This window comes from Cavia porcellus, unplaced genomic scaffold (assembly GCF_034190915.1).
Source record: "Cavia porcellus strain 051 isolate PalLab524CR breed Dunkin Hartley unplaced genomic scaffold, mCavPor4.1 scaffold_22, whole genome shotgun sequence".
Lineage (NCBI taxonomy): Eukaryota > Metazoa > Chordata > Mammalia > Rodentia > Caviidae > Cavia > Cavia porcellus.
Window position 1 is genome coordinate 26,218,355 of NW_026947505.1, and position 20,730 is coordinate 26,239,084.

Genomic DNA, 20,730 nt, shown 5'->3' on the forward strand with positions numbered 1-20,730 from the left:
GAAAATGATCACAATTGGTGGCCAACATTTTAGAGGGACTCTTTTTTTTAAAAGACCAACTTTTGATCACTATCATTTTAAAATCCCAGTTCTCACTTGAAATGTTTCAACCTGATGATACTTCCCACCTTCTTGCTATAATGATTCCTTTGACCAGTCAAGTAATTTTCCAGGATAAGTGCTTTGAGCATGAAATTCAAGGACATAAAGACTCTTAGCTGGATGGCTTCTTCTAAAGTAATTTTCTTCCTAGAGTTTGAATCTCTTCAGAAATCTGGTCATAGTGCCTCTTCACTTTCTCCTTAGCCACACTAAATCAATTTTGAGGGGGAAAACCTCTCCAAAATAAAAATATCTCAAACAAAGTAATGTTTAAAAATTTACAGTAAGACAGACGTATATAACCTCTAGAGTAGATTTAGATCTATTCAAAGCTGTGAAAAGCCAAATATAGCCAGACAGCTAATGGCTTTCTACCTTAGATGGCCCATTACTCCTTTTGAACTGGAAGCCAAACTCAAATGACCTATTCAAAATGCACTGTAGTATAGCAGCTGATGGCAGCATCATACCTTAACACTTTTGGTTATATCACTCAGCCACTAAGTACAGAGAAAGCAGGAAATCAAGACAACCAGCTTGTTTCTGGATCTAGAACAGCTACAGCTCAGTCACTCTGTTCCGTCTACCTGGAATCAGCCAGCTTCCCTCCCTTCCTTTTCTATAGGAGTCTAGTTCCAGTATTTCATCCTCTCACAGTTCTCTGCCAACCCTCAAAGCTGAACGGACTTTCAAAATTTTATTATCACTATTATATTTTATACTTTTCTCCATTTTAGAATATACCACACATAATAAATGTTAAACACTTAAGAATGTGTCGTTCTAGGAGGGATCAACCTTATTTACCAGTTTATGCCTAGTCTTATAGAACTCTGCACATGAATAGGTATGCAGTAAATGCTTAGGGTAGAAAACAATGAGTAAATATCTATGGACTTAAATTAGGCTAGCGAGAGAACTAAGAGATGAGTAAGATGGAAAGGCAGAAATAGAACCTACCTATCTGGTGCTAGAGTGCTGACCACAGACATAAGTAAAAATGGGCAAAAGTGATGCTTGTTTGGAGTAGTAAGGCTGATGCATATATTTCAAATACTATAAAGCTGTGGATAAGTTAGACATTTCTCTACTGTTTTCAGAGCCAAGCTATTCTCCAACCTTTACCAAGTTAATACACAAAATAACAAAATCTACAGTGCTAGAACAAGTAAAATAAATGTGCAATGACAGAGAGAATATTTTTATCCTTTAAAGTTACTTAAAATGTTTTGTTTTTGGAACTCTTAAAATAATAAGGAAATCTTTGATTTGGAAAAAAAGATGCAATAAAAACAGTGCTTTAATTAACTTTATAAGCTGATCTGAAAGTGAACAGAGCATCATCGAAAGATAACTATTTAAAACGTTTCTTTGTGATTTGAAAACCATAAAATGCATATTGTAGTTTTAAAACAAATTAGTAGCCCATAATTCTGTTGCTACAAGATACTAAAGTAATCCTTGAGGGGCGGAGGGACACTTTACAAATTCCACAGCACAGAAGTATTTCCCTTTGTCAGTGGCACTGAAAATGCTCAGGAAAGGACAGAGCAGGACCATGAAATCTGCCTTCCAGTTAGTACAAAGGAAAAACATCAGTTCAAAAAGCAACACGAGGAACCACTCCCACTTATGGAATTAAATACTTTAACATAAATAAATTATCCAAATTGCATTTTTGTTCTCTAAAGCCATTTTTATACTTTTTTTTTTTCTCTTGAGGTGCTAGGAATGAAACCTAGGCTCTTAAGTATGCCAGGAAAGTACTAAAGTACTTTCCACTGACAACACTCTCAACCTTAAATGTCTTTTTTGATGAAATGTTAAATAGCTACTTGTATTAGTTATTTTAAAAAGGAAATATTTTAATGTGGCACAATACATGAAAAAAAAATGTTACTGTGTATCCAAATATCCTAAGTCCTATCTGAAGCTTTACAGCTATAGATTGCAGATGCCATTTTATGAATTCACTGTTTAGTCTCTGTGATTGGATTAAGTAAATCGTACTATAGTTCACAAAAAACAATAGCTTTACTCACCCTCTTCAGATGACATCAGGTGATAAGAAGATTGTCTGTGCATGGAAGTTACTTTTGAGATAGAAACTAAAATTAACTTTGTAAAGAAAACCTGCCAAAACAGATTAACTCTGTGTTATAAAAGTTAAATTTTAATTGCTCCAAGACTCTATCTAGACAAAGAACAGAGTTAACAGTGGTACAAGATACAGTGGTCCCGTAGGCTCAGAGCCTAAGGAGAAATACAGCCTCCTGCACCCACAGGTGTCCAAATATGACAGATGGCTAGGATGCCACAGCTGGATTCTTTAGCTGTCATGCCACTGACATTATAGACCAGCTGATTCTCTGTGAGCAAGTATCCTATATTGTGCAGAATGTTCAGCAGTATCTTTTACCTCTACCCACTAGATGACAGCAGAGCCACCCATTATGTCAACCAAAAGTGTGCCCAGGCACTCTCACATATTCTGGGGCAGAATGAGGCATAGTTTTGCCTCCAGCTGAGAACCAGTAAGTTAGAGTAAGCAGGGGGCAGAACACAGAGAGACTCAGAAACCACTAAGGAACTTGGAGTTAATTCTCAAGGGAAAAGATAACCCCTGAAATGGTAGAAGCAATGTGAACATATTTTACTTGACAATAAATATCTACTCCATATAAGTGACTATTACAGGCCTAATAAGGGTATAATGAACACAACAAAAATGAGATCTCTATATTTTTATAAACATAGATAAGCAAGAAAGTAGTAAAAATAATTTCATTTTGTGATAGGTGCAGTGACGAACAGAGGATACCTCAGAGAGTAACTGACTGGTGAGAGGGCAAGGGCTGTTTGGCTTCAGAATTAACTCTCCCAGGCAGTACCTCTGAGGAGCTGAAATAACTTTGGGTTGAAAGCTTGGATGGCAACTCTGAGGACCCGGACAGGGGCTTCCTGGCAAAGCTAGAATAAAGGCCCCAGGCAGGAATAACCCGAGGGTGCTGACGGAACAAGGCTGGCAGGTGAAGGTGGGCAACGGCGGGGATTCAGGCTCAGTGAGGGAGGGAGGAGAGGCCTCACTGTATAAACCTCCTCCAACAGGAAGCTACTGAAGGGTTTTAAACAGAAGAATGATAGGATCTGGCTTATATTTTAAAAATAGTCTGCATGGAGAAAAATCTAGAGGAACTGAAGGCAAGGCTGGGAGACAAGACAAGAAACTGTCAATGCCCTAGGCACACATAAATGCAAGTAGAGAGGGAGAAGTCAAGCTGTGTTCCAAAGCAGGCCTGACAAGCAGAATTCACTAGTGGATTAGAAGGGATGAAGGGAAATGAGAGAACCCAAAAGAATTCTTGCCTGGGCTTTTTAGTTTGAACCAGGAGGACAGGATGATGGTGGCATTTCCTGAAATGGGAAAGGTGAGTGGAGGAGGCAAGGAAATCAAGAGTTCATGCTGGAATGTGGTCCACGGACACCCAAGTGAAGCCAGAAGGCTGGAGTTATATATTTGGATATCACTATATTGGACAGACTGTTTTAAGATCCCATTGGCTTTATGAGCGAATCAAAGGACTGAACATCAGTGGACAATGGACAATGGAAGAGTCTCAGTATGAAGCCACCAGACACTGAAAGCCAGCTGGGGAAAGAGCCAGCACCAGTAAGGTCAAAAGTATCTCAAAAACCCCCGGACAATGTTTCCTGGTAGACAGGATTCTTAATTGTGTTCAGTGCTGCTGCAAAGTCAAAGAACACAGGATAAAAACCTGGACTTGACAACAAGGAGGGCATTGGTGACGTGGACAATAGTAATGTCAGTATAGTGCCAGGGTAAGAAGCTGGATGGAGGAAAGAAAGCAAAGGAAGTGGACACTGCAATTATGGACTCTCTTTTGGGGAAATTTTCAGTAAGGGGCTAGACAAATGGATTGGTAGAAAACAAGGAGTATCAAGGAAGAATTCTGAGGTGGGAGAAGTCAGAGCACAGCTGTACACACTACAGCACAGAGGAAGAAACTGAAGTCAGCAAAGGCTGAGGGCTACGACAGCAGCAAAGTCACTAGGTAACGAGCAGAGGCAGCGGGTGAGAGCCTCTGGTAACAGCATAACTATTTTACGCCCGGTAGACAGTAAAGATACAGATATATAAGTCTGGGTAAGGTGAAGGCCCAAACACCTTGGCAGCAGTATGGAGAAACAGTTACGGAAAGGCAAAGTGGGAGCTGAGAGAGCAAAATAGCTGTTAGGATCATATCCACGGCAACATGGTTCCCCTAACTGTAGTGGTGGTAGGGTGCGGAGAGGCAAGGTTTGGTGAGAAAGACTGTGGTCATGAATTGGGAGCCTGGCTCTTCCATCTGATGGCTTTGTGGAAGATGCTGCCATTTACAGAGAGACTGACCCAGAAGTAGGGTAGTCGGCTGACAGTTCAGTGGTGAATGCAGTGACGCCTGCAGCTTCCCCAGCATCAGTGTCTCTAGCCATAGAGATTCATGAGCCTGGAGCTCAGGGTGACGAGAAATCACCAACTGGCTGGACCCTGTGAAGGAGAAAAGATAAGGGCAAAGGAGGGACCTTACGCATAACTGTGTGTCTGGTCACACTACAGCATCTCAAAACTAAATGGAATAGTTGGAAGTGACAAGAGCTAACTAGGATCAAGAAAAGTTATTTAAAAAATAAAAGAACTATAAAAGCCCAGAATCTGCTAGCACAAGAACAAACAATACTGATACACCTAACTCATTAAGAGAAAATCAAATTATGTTTAGCACAATTTGTACTCTGGAAAGATATATAATAACAAAAAAATTTTTCTTCTTAAAAATTTTAGAAATATTTCAGTTAAGAAAATTCAATTTGAGGCCAGTTGTGGTGACACATGCATATATAATCCCAGGACTGTGGAGACTGACACAGGAGGATTTCTAGGAGCTGGAGGCAAGCCTGCACTATAAAGTGAGTTCAAGGCCGGCTTGAACTGCACAGTATCAAAAAGACAAAAAAGAAAAGAAAAGAAAACTTGAAAGAACATTTTATTTTCTGATACAATGGAAAATGAATACTATGTAAGTACATTAACATATCTAATAATATAGTCCTCTTTCATAACTTTTTAATTTTTTTAGGCTTTTAAGTGATTAACCAATAACAGGTAATAGGTAGCTTTTAAAATGAGGCTTGGGGGCTGGGGATTTAGCTCAGCGGCATAAGCGCCTGCCTTGCAAGCAGGCAGTTGTGAGTTCGATCCCTGGTACCGATAAAAAAAAAAAAAAAAAGAAGGGGACAAAACCCCGAAGTGAAACCAAGGCTATCTTGTCTCCTGTGGAATACTGCTGGGAACATTCTTGAGGTAACTGAGTCTGAGCTGGGTCTGGCCTCTGAACACTGCTTACCCCTTCCACTGATTGCTGACCATTCCTACTTTAAAAAACACTTGAGGCCCAATATTACTTATAAAAGGAAACTGGTGAGTTTGTAAAAACTGGTGAGTTTGTAAAAGAGGTATTTTGAAAATATGCCAAAAATAGTACTCCCTTCCTAAAAAAAAAAAAAAAGAAAGAAAGAAAGAAAAAAGGACATTGGTCATTATACCCCATTTTGAACTCAGCAAGACCTTGCCACTCAGAATGTCACCAAATTGCTCCTGCATGTGCCTCCTCCCAGCTCCATTTTACGCCATGAGAATGGCAATAGAAAGGGAAATAAGGCTTACAGAGGCGTTTATGTCATCTCAGACTTGAACTTACTAACTGATGCACATGCTGTCTCCAATTTATTTCATAGTGGTTCCTCAATCTGTAAAGTGTTTGAAAGCCTAGAACGCCAGAGAAGAAACACCTTTTGCAAGCTCATGACTCTGTTCTGTGAGTTCTGGTAAGTCCAGTCAAAAAGAGGAAGCAAGACCCAGTGTGCTGATGAATAGAAACTGGAGTAAGACATTGAAGTATTCTTTCTGGAAGAAAAGCTGGTAAGATCTTTGAAGCCCTAGAATTAGATTAGGCACAGACAAAAACAGAAGTTGTTTTTGCCACTTTTCAAACTTCCCTTGCAGATCACTCCAAACTGCTTACAGTTAAACAATTTACCAAAAACTCAAGACTTGTTTTTAATCTGAATTAAACTAGTGAAAACTGTATAATACTTAAAAGTCTGTTTACTTTCTTATGTACCTTCCAAGTTAAAAACTTCTAGGATACTATATATATTATATATGGGATCTAGCAGTCACTCTATAATGCTACTTCATTTCAGATTATTAAGTAAAGCTGGATGCAGTGGCACATGTCTGAAATCCCAGCACTTGGGAGGTTGAGGCAGGGAGGATCACTGAGAGTTTCAAGGCCAGCTTGGGCTACAAGTGAGTTCAGGACCAGCCTACCTACACAGTAAGTCCCTGTCCCAAAAAAAAATTAATAAGTAAAGCTAGTGTAGGAATAAATGTATTAATAAAAGATTCACTGGAATATTGGCAAAAATCTTTCTCAAAAAGAGAAAGTTGATTTCAATTAGCAAAAGACCTCAGGTTAGTTATAGGGTTAAGAGTTAATCCTAAATATTAATATAAAAATTATACTTAACAGCAGCAACTACAAAAAAGTACTGGGGAAAAATAAATCTTGAGAGTGCATTCAGTATTATCCCATAAGAAAGATATACTACTTTTCCTTCCCTTAAAATCTCTCTTTGAATAGCAAAGTCAAATGATCATTTTTAGAGAAATACTTTTAAAAATACAACCCTTTTTACTTTTGGCTTTGTAAAGAAAAGGGGACCTGGGTTCTTGAGAAAGCAGCCATATCTCTGTAAGCTGAAGAGAAGGCAGGATGCAGCCTGCAGATGTCTGCAAAATTCTGATCACAAATTATTTCCATAAAGCCCTTACAGCAGCAGAGAGACCGAAGAGGTGTAGTCTTAAGCAGCAGATGACTTCCCATCTGTCAGATTAGCAAGACTTTCAAAGTACTAGGATCTACTAATGGCCAAGGTGCTCAGAAACATGTATGTGCTCTCAGTATCAATACACTTTTCTGGAAGACCATTTACCAATATACTTTTTAAACACACTAATTCAACAGTAACATCTTCTGCCTTTAGGACAAATTTTCAATCAAGAAAAGTGCAATAAGATGTCTGCCTCCACATTCACTATGTTTGATAGTGAAAAATTAGTCCCACCAGGAGGAGAATGATTAAGTAGATTATAGTTATGTAATGGAGTACCATGTAGTCATTAAAAATGATAGAGATTTACACACTCTGCTAAGATTTCCCTGCAACTGTTCAATGAAAAAGTTCCCAGAGTGCTGTGCAGGCACACAGCATTTCTGTACAATTCTATATACTTAAAACTTACAGAATAGTCTAAATCAATGTTCCTACTCTGATTAGTGACTGCAATTCAGTGCAATTTTTGCTGATTTTGTTTTCATTTTGTACTTTTCCACATTGATTTTTTAAAAATGTTTTTACATAAAAAATTCATTTTTTAAAAAAAGACAGGTCATAAATATTTTCTTTGAAAATAAGCACTAATATATATTATATGGCTTGGATCTTGACTGTCCTCCAGAGGTTGCAAAGAAGGAGATCTAGTGAAAGCTGTCTTGTTAGCTATTCAAAGCACTAAATTTTCCCAGGATCGACACAGTACATTATACATAACATTATATTAAAGGCCTAGTCCTCTATCACAAGGTAGTAGAACTCTGTGAAGCAGATATTTATAGGAGTTTCTTATGTCACTGGGTATGTGCCCCTGAGAGAGATTTGGGGGCCATGGCCTGACTAGTCTTTCTGTTTGCTCCCTAAGCTTGCAATTTAAGCAGTTTTCCTCCACCACTGCACCCCTGACATCATCCTACCAGAAGTCAATGGCAATGGGGCCACTTGTTCATGGACTGGGACCTCTAAAACCATGAGCTAAATAATCTTTGTTTTTAGAAGTTAAATATCTCAGGCATTTTGATATATTGATGTTAAGATGATTACTATATAAATAAACACAAATATCTCTTATCCCACAGTGAAAATGTAATAAATCAAAAAACATTTATACACCAATTTTTAAATTTAAATATCTAGAAAATTTCAAGTGACTTAGAATGACTAGGAACATTTTCATTCATGGTTTGTTTGAATAGCAAATGAGGTCTCAATTCCTATGAGGTCAACAGCTATACGTTATGTATAAGCTGCTGCAGGCAATTACATTCTATATAATCCACAGTAGAGAGAAGCAGTGGTGACTCAGCCAGTCCTTTGAGATGACAGCCTCCTCATGCATCAATGTAGTAGACAGAGCCACAGGCAGAGAATATACTCCTTTCAAAAAAGTTCTAACCATACTGATCAGCAAATATTGAGATATTTAACATTTCGCCTTATAAGAGAAAGAAAAAAAGACAAGGTAGCCATAAACAAGTTAAATTTCTCCACAAATTCTTCCATTAGCAATAATAAAAATTTCAATAAGTAAATAAGGTAAGAAAATTAAAAAGTCACTATTCGTAAGCAATGTGTGAATTAACTATAAAAGGCATAGTTTTTTTTTCATTTTATAATTAAGGAATCACCAGTTCGTATCTTAAGATGACTAATGCTATCTTAAACACATTCAAATGATAAAATCATAATACAAAGTAATCAGTGAACCCATAAAGAACAAGCAAGCTATGTTTGCTGCCCAAACACTGCCGATTTCTACACAGGCAGTGAGAATCCCACTGTCGATCCTGGGAACACTTAGTGCTTTGGAAAGCTAATGAGACAGCTTCCACTAGCTCTTCTTCCTGACAACCTCTGAAAGAACAATGGATCACTGTATAAAATGCAAATGTGTATTTCTATTAATGTGCTGTATGTATTCTCTGTGAAATAAATTTCATACTAATCATGGTTAAATAAAGACTAAAACAAAAAATATTTTTAAGAAACTGAAGAGTTCTGATTTAAGTATTTATAACATGTTCTCTTTGAGGCCAGCAGATGTAGCTGTGAATTAAAATAGAAAATACAGGTACTTTTATCAAACTGCTCAAGGCCAGCCATTAGATGGCACCCTTTATAGGAGGAACTAGATTTACAGCAGCGATTCAACTCAGTACAGGGTAGCCACTGACAATTACTTGACACTGGAATTCATTTTGATATCTGTATTTATGTAGAAATAAACATCTCACCTATTTATTAGGTATATAGTCTTGGAACATTTCTGTTCATCATTTTCTAAGACTATTATACTAGATCACAGAAAACCAAAAGTTTCTCAACATGGTAGTATTTAATGATACAAGTTCAGCATCAAAACTGTAAACATAGGAGCATTGTAAACACAGAGCTAAAACATCATATATTGCTCTCCATAAGCCTCAGAAGAGTGCCATTAAGAACTTGCTAGGAAAGTGAGCAGGTAAGGACTCAGATAAGAACAGTCTACTGGGGAACCCTGTCTTAGCACAGTGCCAGGCTTATGGCTAGCCAACAATGACTTCTTAATGAACAAAACAACACGTTAATAAACATTACTGCCTTAAATTAAAAAATGTACCCTTGGAAAGGCATCAGTGGGCTCATTTTTCTGTGAGACTTCACAGGTGTTTAGATCAAACCTAATAACCTATGTAGAGGGAGAATTATTTGTGTTCTCTTTCTAGTTAGACATGAAGATAAAATATAAAAGAATTCTATTTACTCTTATATTCAGTAGTCCTGATCATAAAGTATGTTTTCTCCCCAAAATATTTTATTTAGGTAATAACCTTTAATTAGTGCCATAAAACAAAGAAGTTCATGTTCTAGAAACTAAAATAGCATAGTCTAGCCTACAAAGCTAAATTCTCAAGGGTACAATAACCTAATTTTGTTGGTCTATGAACATTTAGATTGATTCATTTCTATGACACTTGTAAATAAAAAAACTTCACATTTTCACACCTTAAATATTTACTCATTTTATGACCTACAGTACTAAATACCTGAAACACTGGAAATATCGCCTACCTATTCTACACAATCAGTGTAAAGTGCTAACAGACTGTTATTTTCACACACACACAAAGCAGCTTAATAACCCTATTACTAAGTGTTTGCATGCCCCTCAAATAGATGCTATACATAGTCGGGAAAATTCCATGAAGCAGCTGTACTTCATTTTTAGTACAAATTAATAAAAATAAAATCTTGCACAATTTTTTTAAAAAGTAGTAATTTTTGTTAAAGTAATACTTTTAAGAAACAAGGAAAAGTAAAATAACTATCCATACATCCATAATTCATTCAGATATTTCTATCAGACATCTTTCCACCAAGTTTTCCACTTGTGTTCAGAGATACCTGCTCTTATACATATATATAGCTATGAAACTTTGCCTTTCATGAATCACTATATCGCAAGCATTTTACTACTGCAGAAGATTTCTCTTTCATGAGAAAACAATAGCCAGTCTTATACCAGACTGACATCAAACATGGTGCTGAGAGATGAGGCCCTCACTGAAGATACTCAGAAAAAATTGGTGAGTTATCAAGAAATGTAAGGATTATTTCATAATCAAATTTCCCCCCTGATCCTAACTCCTTCCACTTACTCCTGGAAGCCCATCTTATCTCATGGTGGTAAGGTTGAAGAAATACTAGCTCCTGAAGACTCAGGTCTGGGTTCAAATTTTGAGTCTGCCAGTAATAAATCATACAATCTTGGTCAAGTGATTATTTGAGTCCCAAAGTTTCAATCACCTCATTGATAAAATGGGGGCTGTTGCTATCTGCTATATTGTTACTATGAAGAATAAATAGTCTGCTGTGTTTAAAGTGTCTGGCAATGCAAGAAATGCAAGAAAAACTGAGATAATAGCCAGAGTCATCAAAAATCTTCCAATCATAGGTTTTCTAACTGTTCTAATTAATCTCTAGTTTACTGTTCTGACTAGCTTACAAAGTGACTTTAAAACTAAAAGTTGGTCAGACTACAGAAGAAGCACTGTATTTTTCTATCAGTGTATTTTGAGTGAAAAGTACAAGAACGCCCATGTTTAATTATGATTAAATGTGAAATGCTCAATAATGTTTATAAGGGTGCTGCAGCCCCTCCACTTGCCTCAGTTTCTCCCTCTGTACTGAACTACTTCCATCATCATATACATGGTGTTAACTATCCTACTAAAACCAAAAAGTAACCATAACCCCCCGCCTTCTAGATATGACATCATTTCTTTCTTTTACTTTAAGGCAAAACTTAAGATTTTCCTATACACACTGTGTCCAGTCTCTCTCCTCTCCTCTCCTTTGAATCCATTCCATTCAGACTTCCTCCACCACCTCACCAATGACCACCACAGTGCCGCACGCAGGGAACGTTCAGTGCTCATGGTAACAGCATGCAACACAGTCAGTTGTTTTTCCTTGACATGTTTTCTATTCCTATCATCAAAGCCCCTATTTTGACTTCCCTTCCTTCTTGTTAGGGAAATCTTCGCTACTTTTTCCTCACTTTGCAATCTCTTTAATCCTTAGGAGTACTCAAGGGCCTCTTTCTTAAACCTCTTCTCTTTTCTTTCTATCCTCACTGCTTTGCTGAGTTCATCCAATCTCATGGCTTTAAGCACTATCCACACACTGGTAAGTCTCAAATATATATTTCTACCCTGAACCTCTCCCTGAACCGCAGACTTCTGTACTTAACTGCTTACTGGACTCTTCATGGCTAACAAATACATCAAACTCTTAAGTACCAGACGGAGTCCCTGATATTGTCCTCGACACCCCCTCACACACTGGCCCGCGTTCATTTTCTAGTTGTTCAGGCCAAGGCTTGGAGACATCCTTGACTTTACTTTCTCTCCCCTCCATGTCCAGTGTATAACAAATTCTTGCTGACCTCACCTTCGAAATATACCCAGAACCTCTTTTTACTGCACCACTGCTCCCATTCCAGATACTACTCATTCGCATTTGTCCTGAAGAGCCTGGCTCACAAAACTTCCTAGGAGTTATTTTAAAAGAAGAAAAAGAAAGAAACTGATAATCCTTACTGTACAGGTTTTTAGTTTGGGGTATAAATTTTATATGTACACATATACATATACTAGACATAAACACACACATATGCACATTTATGTTCTTAGAATTTTTCTAACATTAATCATTTAAATAATTCATTTTAAAATGCTTTAACTATTTTACAAGGGTATTTATATATATGGATGTCAAACAGCAAATGAAGTTGTTCCAAATTAATAGTTTTATTACTAACATCAATTTACATAGAATGAACATTAGGTATGAATTAATCATTAATTAGGTTTGAAAATCTTACATTATTTATTATTTACTGGTAATGAGAAGTTGCCCAGATACTGGTAAGAATTTAGTCTCATTTTTTGTCATTACTTTTCAAGACAGACACCAAAATATATGCAAATTTGAAAACCAGAAAAATGTAGACAACAGAAAGTAGAAGAAACAGCCAGATGCCAATTACAAGACTGCAGTTACTTACAGTGTGGACTCCTAAAGCTTTCCAGACTGCAAAGCTGATCACACCAACTCCACACCAGGCACAAAGTGAGCCCCAGCCCAGAGCTCGCAAGGCAAGAGAAGACCCACTCTCCGGTAAGGCAGCTGTGGCCACACTGCCCTGTATGAAGACAGAATGACTTGGCTAAAGGATAAACATGCTGGGAGTACTCTTTACATAAATAACACAAAACAGTGGGAGGCTAGAGGAGCTCAACATTAAACCGTAGCTTTGCTACTTAACAGCCTCATGACTTTTCTGACCTACAGATATGAGTATGCAAGACATTATGCCTTTTAATTCATCCATAAAAATCACAGAACATTTCATCAAGGTTTCTCAAAGTCTCATTCATTTGCATTTGCATCAGAAGAACATTAATTAGCTAATCTAATAAGAAACAGCAAATCTTTAACATCCTGTCTTCCATCTGGAAAGAAACTCATTTATTAAAGTCTTTTTCTTTATAATGCTCAATCTATTTCATAGTACAAGCTTTTCTTCTTTTTTTTTTTGGTGTGTGTGTGGGGGGGTTGTTGCGGAGATCAAACTTGGGGTGCTCTATCTCTGAGCAACACCTCACTCCTCTTTTTAAATTTTGAAACAGGTTCTTGATAAATTGTCCAGGCTGGCCTTAATCTTGAGTCCTCCTGTCTCATCTTCCTTAGGAATTAGAATTAACACTGATGTGCCACAGTGCCCAGCATAAAATTTTCTTCTGTATATCTGCTTTATAACAGTGCATACTGTTCCTAGTATAAACAAAGCCTTTGCTTTGATGATTGGCATCCCTATGCCCCGCATCATGACTAGATCTGGCAGGTACTCAGTGTCTGTTGACTGACACTTCTTATAAACATATTTTAGACCTAACCAGAACAAGACCAAGACATCTTTCTTTGGTCATCTTTTATGGCATAAATAATATACTTTCTTACTCTTTTCTTATGGTCATTTAATTTCAGCATGATTCCCTAAATACCACACATTTCACATAAATCAACTGACTTTAATTGCCCTGAATTTTCATCAAGAAGCAATGGCACTAACCAAATGTCATTTTACCAGGGGCAGTTAAATGCTTTGGCCTAATTTTTATTTTAGAAACACAGATTAGAAATCCATTATTTCCCTAGAGAGGACAGAATTCACCTAGATATACATATTTTTACCATCTACATAAACCCATTTGTTTTACTAAATCTGGTTGTACAAAGGTGACTGTATGAATGTAACTCTAAATGACACAATAATATGTACAATAAAGTCTTAATTTTGCCTTAGATTTTTTTAAAAAATGTGTATACATCATTATTTGTGCATATCAGTCTCATAAACTGACTGTGAGATGAAATGAAAATTGGTTGTGATTAACCACTTACTGTCTATATGCTTTGAAAGATAAATTTTGATTCCTTGGGGCTGGGGATTTAGCTCAGTGGCATAAGTGCCTGCCTTGCAAGCAGGCAGCTGTGAGTTCGATCCCCAGTACCGATAAGAAACAAAAAGAAAAAAAAAAATTGATTCCTTAATGATCTAAGAGACACTAATATAGTATAACTGACTTGCATTTTTTTTCTCTACTCTCCTTTCCTCTTTCACAAATTCTATTTCCTTTTTCCTTTTGAACAATTTCTTCCCAATTCACAATATCTAATTCGATGTTAATTTTTCAATTTAATATCAATTGGAATTTTTATGCCTATATCTTGTGCCCTGACAACTTCTTTAAAGGTAACAATATTGAATATATTAACTATTTTATTCTCCTATTATTTTGTTATGAAGTTTTGTTTTATCTTTTTTCTGTTAAAAAAATCGATCCTTAAGTTTTAAAAAATCTAATCACAAGTTTTTCCTCTGGGGGAAAATGTCATTCATATTCTCTATTCAAATTTTTCAAAATGAGCATTGGCTGACTTGCTGCAGGAAAAGACCAACTTCCAAAAATAATGTTGCTTTAAAAGACCTTTATTATAGCCACATATCATTTATATTTATGTATATATAAATAATACAAACATACACATAGATATTTTAAAAGCTACACTTCCCTTTACTGCCATATTACTTTTTAAAATTAAAATTAAAGTACATGAATTTGGAACTGGAATTTAACAAATCATACTTCAGTTATGATACTTAGTACCCAAAGATAAAATTTTTTATAAATAAAGGCTCCATATTTATAATACCCCTCTGTCAAAAGACACGAGTACTCATCATCTTCTAATTTTTACCACCTCCTTTTGAGGAAAGATGACAAGAATTAATCTCTTATTCACATACTGTATGTAGGAACTATGACGTGCAATTTGCTCATTGTTAAGGTCAACTGCAAAACTAGTAAGTTTATATTTTTAGTTTTTTCAATATAATTCTGGAATTAATTTTATGTAAGTCAAATGGACTTTTAAATAGAATGCTTAATCTATTTGATATGATAGCTATATAAAAACATGAATGATAACTTGCTCTTTATTCTGCTTACATAAATGGGTCTTGAAATAACTCAGTTATTGATGAAGTTTTGCCATGACATAGTATTAAGCTGAGGCACTGAATTAAAGTACATCAGATAAGTAATTTTATTCACTGAGCCCTTACTATTGCTTTTCAACTCCCAGCTTTCTGGCATAAGACCTAATGAAGATAATGAAAATAAAGACATTAAAGAGATTATCATCTTCCAGAACGAAAGCAATGCAGGCAGTCTCCTACCGAAAAATCAGTCATTTTAAAGTCTGTTTGTGCTCCAGTTTGAATCCGTGTTGTAATGAATACTTAAGATTCCCAGGCTAGTGGGTAGTTTACTTAAATGACAACATTGGTTAAAGTGGTATCATTTATTATGCAGAAAAAAACAAAGATGGAGAGAGTTTCACTTTAGGTAAATAGATTACTCCACAAGGCCCACTTTTCTGTTCTTAGGTATGAATGACGTACAGTATCAGTGTCTCATATGGTTTTGTGGAGGTTAAATAAGTGAAGCCCTCAAAGAGTAGGAAGCACATGGCAAACACTCAAATGTTAGGTATTATAATTAGTATTGTGAATGTTCTGACTTTGAAGTACACTACATATGTGATATTCTTAAACTGGTGTTTGTTCAGTATAAGTCCTTACCTGTGTGCTTTTGAACCTGAGTTCTACAAATCAATTTAACTTTTAAGAGTTTGGATAAGGTATTCTAATCCCATATTTCCCAGAAGAAAGCAGAAACTTACAGAACATATTTAACTACCCAGAAGAGTGGTTCTCAAATTTTCTAGTTTCCAGATTCCTTTATACTTGGACTCCAAAGGTTTTCAATTATGTGGATTATATTTTAGCAATATTTACATAGACTATAAAATTAAGAATTTCACAATTCATTCATTTAAAAATAGTCAATTATAAATTAATATACATCATTTTTATGAAAAATAACTTATCAAAAAATGTACAGAGTTTTACATTTTTGCTAATCTTTTAAATGTCTAATGTAATAAAAGACGTTTGGATTTTCATATCTTCTGTAGTCAATCTGCTGCCGAATATTATTTTTAAATTGATGTACAAAATACTGAAATACCTTATACTATAGGGAAAAAATGATCCACAAGATATACAGCAGTGGTTTGCATAGCTCTATGTAACTCCTCAGAGTATTCAGAGGGAATCCAAATGCATTTTAAATGTAGACTATTGCTGGAGATTTAGCTCAGCAGCATAAGCGCCTGCCTTGCAAGTGCACAGTTGCAAGTTCAATCCCCAGTACCAAAAAATAAATAAATGCAGACTTCAGTCATAAACTAATAAGGCTTAAGTATGACTATTAAAGACAAGTAGAAAGGAAATTCAACTGATTTATGATTTTTTACATAACACTTTTCTTCCATAGCACATATCAATCTGTAAGTATACAGTTATTTGATTATTTGGTATGTTTGCACACACCAGACACTTTAGTTCCTGAGGATCAGATGTATTGTATCCCTTGTACCTAACTGCAGTGTCTGACACATAAAATATTTCAAGTAAACATTTGTTGAAGCAATGAATAAACCAAATGAAATGGGGGGGCAGAGACAAGACAAAAGACAAGAACAAGTAACCACAAGTAAACATGAAGGAAATTTCTTATTAACCAGATAAGTGAAGTGCATGAGAATAACAGTTTAATTTTGCTCAGCACATAAGAATTTTCAGCTCTAAGTAGGTTATAGTCAACTCATCAAAGTTTACCAAAGACCTATTACATGTCAGGCACTTTTCTAGGGTCTAGGACTACAGTAGCGCCTGATCTCTGTGTTCAAGGAGCTGACATGGTTTTCATCAGTACTAAGATGAAGTTTATTTCAACATTTTAACATTTCTCCAATAAATGCCTCTTACAGTCAGTATCAAGAATTTAACTGACATTATTTGTTCTTGCTAGTTGGTACATAAAAATTAGTATTGATAGTGAACTACCTACACTTAGATTTAAAATCATGCTGTGAGGATGAATGTACAAGGTAAACTTTCGAAATCTTGTTCTACTCAAGTTTAAGAAAGCACATATTTCTTTTTTAAAGAAAATACAAATCAATTAAATTGTGCAGTTGAATCCATGAGGTATATACACTTTACTTCTTAAAGCAATAAAAAAGCCATCAACATTTTCTTTCCTTTTCCTATGAAAAAGCTGCCTTTATTGTAAACAATAGCAATTTTATGAATGGATTTCAGTGTTACAAACCTTATTGAACCATTCAGGGCTTTTCTTTTTAGCCAGTGATAATGTTGTAACAAATCCAGCTATCATCCCTGCTGCAGCAACAGAACCCAGGAAAATTCCACCTGCCAAGTTTGGGGGAGAAGGGATAAGTTACAAAGATGTACACAAGTCTTATACAATTTTTACATTACACTCAAAATTACTTTTGAAATGTAAGAAATTAGGGCTAAACAATTCTTGCCAAAGGTAAGTGACAGCGACTGTGAAACCAACATGACCTCACTACCTCTGGCTCCTGGGGTCATTCTGAGACACAGTTCTTTGTAGAGAGCTGGCGCAGGTTCCCTTCCCATTCCCCTAGGACAGTAGCTTGAAGTTTCTCCCGGAAAGGAAAAGAAAGATCGTGACGATTAAAAAGGCCACAGCACGAAAGAAACTGCAAAGAGGCTGGGGGAATACACCACCCACGGCAGAGGAGATCGCTGGATCTGTCTCGGGACAGGGGAGACTGCACTTGGCAAGTGCTTAACTGACCCCACCAGCTCCAAGGGCTCTCAGAACCGGCTGTGTTTAGGAATGCCATCCCAATGCAGTCCCGGGCACTGGGTGAGCTCGCTCCAACACCGCACCACTCCACACCACACCTTTAATCAGGAAAAGCCGGTCGTCCGTGGATCCCCGAGCCTCCAGTGAAGAGGAGGACTCTACAGTGCCAGCACCTCCCAACACCATGTTTAAGCCTCCACCACTTTGTCCGGCACCAAATGGGTCCGGGTGGAAGCGACAGGGAGACGAAGGAGAAACGTTCCGCGGCTGGTTGCCCTTGTGCAACCTGAGGACTAGTCCGCAATTCAGCCAGTGTGTGCAAAATCTCCCCGCTGCTGAGGGCCAGGATGATGAGGCGGCTACCAGCAGAGCCCCCAGTTTAGCGCTAGGGACAGTGTCTTCTAAGGCGGTCTCCCAGGGAGAATTTATCTGCCTTCTCCAAGATGAGGATTGCAGGACTCGCACAATTTTGTTTACTTGAAAAACTACCCAGTCCTGACTCTAGGAGGCAGTGAGAGGTTGCAGATTGACCTAAGAACCCAACCCGACCCTGCATTGAGAGCCTAGCGCTCAGATTCCTCATCAGCATTACACTGCGTCCAAAGATTTGCCCTGCGTGAATACCTCCCGGTTCTAAAAATCGGATCTCGGTCTTTATACTTTTCTGAAGAATTGCAAAACAGTCGTGGTTTGGGGTTAGACGCTTTATTCTGGAAGAGCGCCCCCTATCAGCACTGCGGGGGCGTCCTCGTTCCCCTCGGGTTGTCTGGAGGGGAGTGGAAGACTACCAAGATGAATTAGCAAGGCAAGTGGAAGCCCACTTCAAGAATTTGGTGTCAGAGGCTCCAAGATCGCCCACCAGCCGCTGTGGAGCGTTGGCAAATGGCAGGCAGAAATGGCCCTCACATTCTGGGAGGCTGGTGACTTTAGCCAATGACCATTGAGAGGAGGAGGCTAGAAGTCAGTAGAAAGTCTTTCCAGCCTTGTAGAGACATGGAACATCGTCGTTCAAAACACAGCAATAGGTCTGTCTGCCTTTTTGTTTCCTGATCACTGTAAGGCATGCCTTCCTGAGAAAGACGGGGTTCTATATTTTCATAAACCCCAGCTCTCAGCATATTAGCTGGTCCTGCACAGTAAATGTTTGTTAGGTAAATGAGAAAATGAATGCCATAAGTTTTGCATCCATTATATACATATGGTAGCTCAAACTTAGGTTCTGGTCCTAAGCCACTTTTTAGCTTTATGAACTTAGGGTAATTTAGCCTCTGCCTCTGTTTTTCTCATTTGTTAAATAAAGAAACAGAGAGGGCCTACTTTTTAGGGTTGCTACAAGAATTAAACAGAGCCATGCATATAAAGAAGTTAACATAGTGGTTGGCAAAGATAAATAATAAGTGTTCACTTTAATTGTCACTTTTGACTTGAATAGTTGTTTTGCTGCATTGTCTATCGAAATTTTTTAAATTATTATAGACCCCCAGGGTTTATCGCTAAAGATTATGGCTGTGGAGGTCCAGGGAAGGGTAAAGTTTAAAACCCCCACGAGAGTTCTGTTGATGAGCAGCAAGAACTGCTGCTCTGTTTCTGTGTGGATGAGACCACGCGAAATGTATTTGACCTTTGAGTTCCTTGGAAATGCAATGTCAGAATCTGAAAGGGCCCTTTAAGATGATAAATTCTCTGCTAATATGCTAAAGGTCATAAGGACTTACACTTTTTTCTTTCCATTCACAGATAATAGTGGCCATGACTGTTAACATTTACTGAGTGTTTTCTGTATGTGCTTGCTATTGTTTGGGTGTTTAACACACTCCCAAAAACCTATGAACTAAGGCTTGGCCGCCAGAGTATGGCCCCCATCCACCATTGGGAAATGGTGAGATGTTTGGGAGGAAGGGCTAGTGGGAGGTGTCTGGGTACTTGAAGTGTGCCTCCAAAGAGTTATGGGATCCAGGTCCCTTCCTCTCCCTTTGTCTCTTTGGTAATATGAATGGTTTTGCTCTATCACATGCTCCCTGCACTATGTACTGTCTTACCAACAGGCTTCAAAGAACAGGGCCAACTGATCGTGGACTGAAACCTCTAAAACTGTGCCAAAATAAATCTCTTCTCTTTATAAGTGGCTGGGCACAAGCTAGTTATCCCAGCACTCTGGGAGACTGAGGTGGGAGGACAGCAAGTTCAAGCCCAACCTGGGAAATCTGGCAACTTAGCAAGACTCTGTCTCAAAATAAAAAATTAAAAAAAAAGAAAATATCTGGGGATATAGCTCAACACAAAGACCTCGGATTCAGTCTCCAGTCACACACACACACACACACACACTTTATCTCAGGGTTATAGTGAGACAGTGATCAGAAACTAACAAAATCTGACTTTGCAATAAGCACCTCAAATACACTATATTGTTTAATCTCCACAAACTCAGAAAGACTAATTTGCTCAAGCTTGCAAGCTGTTAAGGGGCAGAGTCAGGATCTCAGGGCAGGTCCTTCTTTATCCACTTGCTGGTGGTCCTCCATCTGAGCATGACTACTGAGCTCCCTGGAAAGGCTTGCTGGACGCAGATTTCTGGGCTCAATTCCCAGATTCAGTAAGACCTGAGAACTTGCATTTCTAGAAATACAGGCTCTTGCATTCCTTCTTTGTTACCTCCCTAAAATAGCACAGAAACTTTTTAAGGATCATATTATTATCTACTAAAAGGAACAGAAGAGAGATAATAAATCTTTAGAGGGCAAACAAGTAAATAAAAATAAAAGATAGATAATAGGAAACAATAAGATAATCTTTTGCAAAAGGGAAGGAGACCAAGAGACGTAGAGAGGGAAGAGGATATAAAAAGAATTAA

The 20,730-nt window shown here is 37.5% G+C and overlaps 1 protein-coding gene across 3 annotated transcripts in view; it reads right to left on the bottom strand.

Moving 5' to 3' along the window:
* Positions 1-18,233, bottom strand: part of Tmem242 (transmembrane protein 242) — a 39,123-nt gene extending 20,890 nt beyond the window's left edge. Inside the window, exons 1-4 of one of the 3 annotated variants that reach the window (XM_063232946.1) lie at positions 17,975-18,233; positions 17,352-17,452; positions 12,611-12,748; positions 2,145-2,235 (exon numbers count right to left, since the gene is read on the bottom strand). In XM_063232946.1, the coding sequence (XP_063089016.1) occupies positions 2,145-2,235; positions 12,611-12,748; positions 17,352-17,452; positions 17,975-18,062 (418 nt within the window). In that variant the 5' untranslated portion in view covers positions 18,063-18,233. Of the gene's footprint in view, positions 1-2,144; positions 2,236-12,610; positions 12,749-17,351; positions 17,453-17,616; positions 17,954-17,974 lie in introns of those variants that run through there. The other 2 variants (XM_063232947.1, XM_003468431.5) reach the window with 2 other exon arrangements.
* Between the last annotated feature and the right edge of the window lie 2,497 nt (positions 18,234-20,730).